The sequence below is a fragment of the Adiantum capillus-veneris genome, chromosome 11 (assembly GCF_014529385.1).
Source record: "Adiantum capillus-veneris isolate H3 chromosome 11, ASM1452938v2, whole genome shotgun sequence".
NCBI lineage: Eukaryota > Viridiplantae > Streptophyta > Polypodiopsida > Polypodiales > Pteridaceae > Adiantum > Adiantum capillus-veneris.
The window spans coordinates 136094681-136101570 of record NC_140941.1 but is presented as its reverse complement, the minus strand read 5'-3'; the positions used below and the strand labels follow the sequence as shown (position 1 = coordinate 136101570).

Below are 6890 nucleotides of genomic sequence, written 5' to 3'. Positions count from 1 at the left end.
AGCGACCATTATAGCGACGCTTATAGCGACGTTCCCGTATTGACGCTGCTAGCGATGGTCTTAGCGACGTTGGGGGGTATAAAAACCCAATGTATTACCGTCACTAACAGCGTCACAAGAGCACACAACCTCTTGTAGTGACATCATCCACTCTAGGGATCAGAGTTTCTTGTCCTACCTCCAAGTGATCTAGAGTTCTCGTCATTCACCGAGAACTTTGAGGGGAAAAGGAGGAATGGAAAAATGCCCATCTCTACTTCTTTGCCTGCAATTTGATTGCATCCATATGTGTGATCATACTCTCCAAAAACAAAGCCCAATTGACATGTCCCTTCAGTTGTTCTCATAGAAAGCCCTTGGAAAATGCCTAAGGATTGTGCATCCACTCCGGAGTCGGGAAGGTCATATACTTTATGTGCTTGGGCTTTGTTCATGCAGAAAGTTGTCTTCCTTTCTAAAGACTCATAAGGATTGCACCGATTTATCTTGTACAAGGAAAAAACAAAGACATGAAAACATGGGCAACCAGCCAATAAAAGTTAAACTAAAAATACATATAGCACATACATGTATGCTTCAATGCATGATTGCATGCTTAGACTACCCCGGGTTTTAAATGCAAGCTTGAATGCATGCATATAAGTTTATGAAGCTTGAATGAATCCACAAACATTTAGCCTCCAACGGAGTTTTCTTCAAAGCAAGCTTATAAGCTTGTGGGCCTTGAAAACAACAATGTACTATGTGCACAGACAGCCAACATTAAAATACATGAATGCATGCATGCACTAGTAATACATAAGGTTGAGAGGTCACAATATCAACATGAGTTTAGTAAAATACATGAATGCTTGTAGTAGTACCTCTATGTTGGGAGTGACAACATATGCCATCTTTAAAGGAGTGGAGGCCTTGCGTGAAAGAGTAGTGTACACCTTCTTTGTCTTCTTCCTGGCAGGGGATGTCGATGGTGTGGACAAAGGGGAGTGTGAGGGCGGAGGAGAGGGAGATAGAGAACGGGTTTTCCTCTTCCTCCCTGTTGACTTGCTTTCCTTTGCTTCAACTGGGGGAGTCGCCTGGCCACGAGCATTGCCCGCCCTCTACAACCGTCGACGAACAGGCTTCATGATATCGTGGTAAGGTGGTGTCCCCCACTACTTTCACACACGTAGTGAAGTTCTGTAGACAATTTCAAAAGAGTAAAGCTTTTGATTCAATTCTTAAAAAATATTAAAGTAATTATGTTTCCTCACCTAGCTACCAAACATCCCACCCCCTTACTACCAACTCCAAAAATAAGTAGTTAGTGTACCACCTATTCATGCATATACCCAATATATTTGCGTTGTGTGAATTGTATGACTACTATGAACGCATAGTCGTATGAGAACCATGAGCCCATACTCCGAGCCATATATGCACTGTGTGGGGAATGGCTCTAACTTCCTATCGTTTGAGCTCGTTTCATTCATTATTCTTATGCCCACGTTTGATTGGATTTTTGTGTGCATGCTACTATGACCAGCCCTTCTTTACGTAGCAAAATAAAGTCAACACGAGGCTATGGTCTAGTCAAGCGTCACGCGGAAGCTGCTGGACAGCGGTGCGGAGGCTGAAGCTAAGGGATTCGATGGTTTTGAGTCCTCCTCCTTGCGCATATGTTGCTCTCAACTTGCAGGCGAGTCAACTCTTCTCTCTCTCTCTCGTGCCAGCAAAGCCCTTGTCCCTTCTGTCGTTCCCCTTAAACCGATTTTTTCATTAGTTCTTAGCTCACCCACAGAACCCACAACGCAGGTGCCCATATTGCCATGGTAGACAAGGTCCCTTTGTATACTGTGGCGATTGGACAGCAAGAGAGTTAACCATTTTGCTTCATTGTAGATTCATTCCCCTTGTGAATGAATACATGGTGTAAGAGTGTGCATCACAAAGTACACTGGCAATCAGCAACATTGAAGGATTTGGAGAACGCTGACTGACTGAGATATAATAGCAACATGACAACGATTGAAGGAGATCATCATGCGATCGTCCGATTGGCCTTGGGACGTCTTGGATGTTTGGGTGACCTCTACGATGCTCGCAAAGAATGCTTCACTGCAGGATCCATCTTTAGTCGATCCAAGGTTCTCTCTCTCTCTCTCTCTCTCTCTCTCTCTCTCCCTCTCCCTCTCTCTCCCTCTTCAAATTCTACCAATTGTGCATTCAAGTTCACCCACTATCAATCACTTAATAGGACCAATGTGCTCCCATAATTGGGTTTTTTATGGTCAAGAACACAATTGGCTTGATTGGACCTTAGTATAATTTGTGTCTAGCCATCAACAACAATGCAAACTCTCTAAAGAGAGCAGTGGAGAGCTCATGATTAGAGGCTATGATACATTTTTTTCAATGATCTTGCCAACTAAGCTAGTAGTCATTGACATATTCCTTTATCATGTTTGGCAAGATAATCAAGCTCATTCACCCCTCGGGTGTCTTGATTTGGAAAGGGTTGAAACCATAAGTTGATATGCCACTTCTAGTTTATGTGTAGTATGTGGCCAAGGCATTTGGCCCAAGTCTTTTGAAGGGAATAAAAGATAAATTAAGGCGGTATTGTGAAAGAGATTTGAGTGGGGATAACTTATGAATTCGATTTTCTATTGCAAGAAGAATCAATGCACCTATTTCAATCTATGTTGAATCTACATCTGTCATACTGTAAGAAAAGTCATCGCTTGCAGTCGAAGGAGTGAATTATAGGAATCTATGTTAAGAAAGTACCCGTTTTGCTATGTAAAAGTATAGAAATCCGTTTAAGGAAGCTACAAGAAAAGTTCGGGTCAGGCTTTTAGTAGGAAATGTGTGAATCAATTTTCATTTTACCAACGTACAAGGAAGATCAAAAGTTCCTCCCATCTCGAGGATCCGTAGAAGATCGGTGAAGGTAAAGGACAGACACTATATGTGCATTACAACAAAGGTGCAAGTCAGAAGCTATAGCATAAGTACTCTTTTGAGTTAAAGAGCTCTAAGGCTCCTTGCAAGGACTAAGTCCATTCCAACATCCAAAATACTCTTTTGAGTGAGCCAAAGGGAAGCTGTACTAGTGGGGAAGAGGAAAATGAATGGACCAGCTTACTGGTCCAAGTTTTATGCCTTCCAAATGAGCTCTCTTGAACCATTCAAGACAATCTCTGCTGCTTGAAGAAAACTACTTGAATTTGATGAGCTTCAAGAAAAGCCATCCTTGAGCACATGGCCAAACTGTAACGAAGATTCAATTGTACCTATAAAAGGCTTCAAACATTCAGAGGGATTTGGCACCACAAAAGACATATTGAAGGAATGTTCTAGTTGTGTGTGTGTGTGTGTGTGTGTGTGTGAGAGAGAGAGAGAGAGAGAGAGAGAGAGAGAGATATTAACGTCTCGAAAGAGCCAAAATGGCCCATGAGACAAGAAACTATACATCTGGTAATACATCTCTCGTCTACTGAAACAGAAAAAAGATCTACTCAACATCATAGTGATGTTTGAGTCTACAAAGCTAAAACTAAGCTAAAACTGAGAATATGTACAAATACATGACTGATCTCATCCAAATCTGACCATCAACTTCTATCTCCCTATCCTCTATCCTAGGATATCCCAGATGGGTAGATCGAGTATAGAGAGGCCGCTGAAAGGTGGCACTCGTCTCCGATGTTGAGCGATGATGCCTCTGATTTGGTGCAAATGACGGGGTCTGGGTCGAGGCCCGGGTGGTCGAGGACTGCGAGTACGACCCTGTGCAGTGGCCTGATCAAGACGGACTCCTCTAGGCCTCGATGGACGTGGTCCTGGGGGTGTGGTTGTATCCATAGACGGAGTCTGCGTCCCAAGGTCCTCTCCCTCTCAACTGAAGAAGTCACGCATAGTGCGCTGTCGATCTGTTGGTGGAGAACTATCTTGTAATAGTTTGTCCCTGTGCCTCCTCAGCTCTAGTAAAAAGAGTCCGAGGCATCTCTGGTCCTCATAATCCATCACCCGACGTAATGGTCCAAAGCCCTCTCAGAAAAGGCAATGGTATCTCCCCCTGATCTCGTAATAGACTGTGCAACGGCAAATGTAATGCTCCTCAGATTCCACCTCTTGGTGGCATAGCTGACATGTCCTATCTGTCCGGGCCATCTGCATGTATCTGCCCGTCTCGATGCGTAGTTGATGGGAGGAGGTACGAATCTGTCCAATGGCACTGCGCAACCCATGTGAGAGATGTACATCCATGTATGCTGGCCGAATCACAAAACCCTCCAACGAAACATGCAAGAAGTGGTCCCTGTAATGGGCCATCTTCGTGCCTAATGGCTCTGGAGGTCGCTGCCAGGTCCTTTCTGTCTCCAGCTGCACAATATCTGATCTGATCACCCGGTTGCGCTCAGTGCGCGTAAGCTGGAGGTGCGGGTAGTCCAAGCTATACTGGAAGGGTGGAAGTGCATCCATCTGTAGTCCATGTCTCCCAAACCATGTCTGCATCTGTGCATACCAACAATCATGAACCCCATCTTCTGCTAACTGTCTGGAGGAATCTAGTGCCAATCTCGAATATCTCTCTGGGGGGAGCTCCCATATGCGATGTAGGCCTGTCACACTCTGAAATATGGCCTCTGTCACTATGGAGGATGCTGCCATCTCAGCTCTGACAATAGCATGTGGTATTGATGCCTTGCACCGGATCATCTGTGCAATCATCGTAACTAGTGGTCTCTCCATACGCCTCCACTCCTCTGTACTGAGGCTAGGCCCCCACACCATGGATCCATATAACAATGCCGGGGTGACCAACGAATCGAACAACCAAAGCTTCGTGCGCGGCTCCTGAAACTGTACATGAGCACACTGCCTCTCAAGCCTCCCCAAAGCTGCGAAGCCCCTGTCCAACCTAGCATCTGCTGCTGGCTTCAATGAGAAGCGCAGGCCTGTAAAAGTCACTCCTAAGTATACATAAGACCGTACCTGCTCCACCATCTCCCCTCTAAATGTGAAATGATGCTTTGCTCGAGTGACCCATGCCTGTGTGGTGTTGAACCTTGGTTTTCCCAAGGTTCACTGTCAAGTCCCTATCTGCACAAAATCTCTGGAGAGCATCCAACTATCTCTGTAGCCCCTCTGGAGAGTCCGAAATCAATATCACATCGTCTGCATACAAAAGAAGTGGTATCATCACCCCTGCCAGGCTGGATCCTGCATCACCATATGTATCCACATACTCTGAGAGCTCATCGATGTAAATCCCAAAGAGAGTGGGAGACAGTGGGCATCCCTGTTTCACCCCAATGGTACTTTCAATAGCATCTGAAAGTCCACTTGGGGCCCTCACCCTCCCAGTCACTGACTCATACAATGCATAAATCCCCCATCGGATAGCCTCTGGAACTCCTATATCCTGTAGCCTCTGCATCAAACGAAATCTCGGGACAGAATCAAATGCCTTGCGGAAGTCCACAAAGCAACAATATAGTCTCCTCCTATCTCCCTCTGCCCACCGCTCCTCTATCAATGCCCGAAGAGTCAGTATGTGATCCATAGTGGAGAACCCTCGCCGAAAACCAGCCTGTCCTCTAGCTCTTTGGCCATGTCTCTATGCCCAGACACTGAGCTCTCTCTCTACGATAGACCCATAAATCTTGGCCAGATAATGCCCAATCATAATGGTCCTATAGTTGCCCTGTACCATCGGATCCCCACTTTTGAAAAGTGGGACTATGGTATTGGCCGTCCAACTGGCTGGAAAGCCCTCACAAACCGCCCTGTTAAACATGTGTGCCAAAAGGGGGGCCAGTTCCCTACATGCATAGATGAAGTGCTCACCCACTAGCCCATCCTGATCTTGGGCTCTCCCATGCTGTAATCTGCTGATGGCCTCTACTACCATATGTATAGTAAAGAAGTCGCTCATGTGCGGTCTAATGTCCCCTGGCTGTGCAATGGGGGGCTGTCCTGGGATATCATATAGTGCCTCTGCATACGCTCTCCATGCCTCTGGGGTTGTAATGGGGGTACCCGGCTGTCTCTCCTGAAACATCCTCCATGCTCTCTTGCTGTCCTGACTCAAGAACAACTGGTATATCTCGTCCTCCAGGCGTATCAGGTAGGCCCTCTTCTTCTGCCGAATAAGACGGCGGAAGATCGTCTGTGCATGCTTATGGCTACATGCCCCACAAGCCTCCTCTCTCTGAAGCCTCTTCCGGGTCTCCCGGCACTCATCATCATACCAACTGTTGCACAGAGCAGTGCAACGCAGAGGGGCTGCTGATGCCACTGTACATGGGAAGGCCAATCCCGCTGATGCATGTAACACATGTGCCATACCCTGGGTGAGCTCATCCAATGTGCGATGCGGATCCAATACATACAGCCTATCCGACACTGTGGCCCCATAGATGTCAGTAGTCACTGTAGTAAACTGATAATGTGGATGTCTAGGGGATGGGTCTCTGTGCAGCTCTGCATCTCCACCACCCATCAATGTGAAGCTCAAATATGCATGATCTACTGCCAAAGCCAGGGGACGCCTTGAAATAGTAAAATCTCTGATGTCCGGAATCAGTGCATGTGATCCCATCAAGTAGTCTACCGTACTCGAACCCCCTTTGGGGTTCCAACATGTAAGAGCATCCGATCCGGGCCATCGTGGAAGGCCATTATAGATAAGCAACCCATGGGCACTGCCTAAAGCTAGAAAATGCATGCCGTATTCTGTCACATTCCCAGCATCCTGTGCCATCCTATGCATATCCAAGTCACATGGGTTCAACTCGCGGAGCATCTCGTCCTGAGTATCATACATTGCCGCTTGCTCCGTGCGAGTGCGTGCATTGAAATCCCCTGCCAGAAGTATGTCCCCCATGCTGGCAAATCTCACA

The 6890-nt window shown here is 46.5% G+C and overlaps 2 protein-coding genes across 2 annotated transcripts in view; one reads left to right on the top strand and one right to left on the bottom strand.

Annotated features, from left to right (window-relative positions):
- Positions 1-680: 680 nt before the first annotated feature.
- LOC147448073 (uncharacterized) overlaps positions 681-6890 on the bottom strand; it is a 35184-nt gene continuing 28974 nt past the window's right edge. The window contains exon 3 of the mRNA XM_086523946.1: positions 681-1179. Within this exon, the coding sequence (XP_086380072.1) occupies positions 1124-1179 (56 nt within the window). The 3' untranslated portion in view covers positions 681-1123. The remainder of the gene's footprint in view (positions 1180-6890) is intronic.
- Positions 1676-6890, top strand: part of LOC147448074 (uncharacterized) — a 33726-nt gene continuing 28511 nt past the window's right edge. The window contains exon 1 of the mRNA XM_086523944.1: positions 1676-2126. Within this exon, the coding sequence (XP_086380070.1) occupies positions 1998-2126 (129 nt within the window). The 5' untranslated portion in view covers positions 1676-1997. The remainder of the gene's footprint in view (positions 2127-6890) is intronic.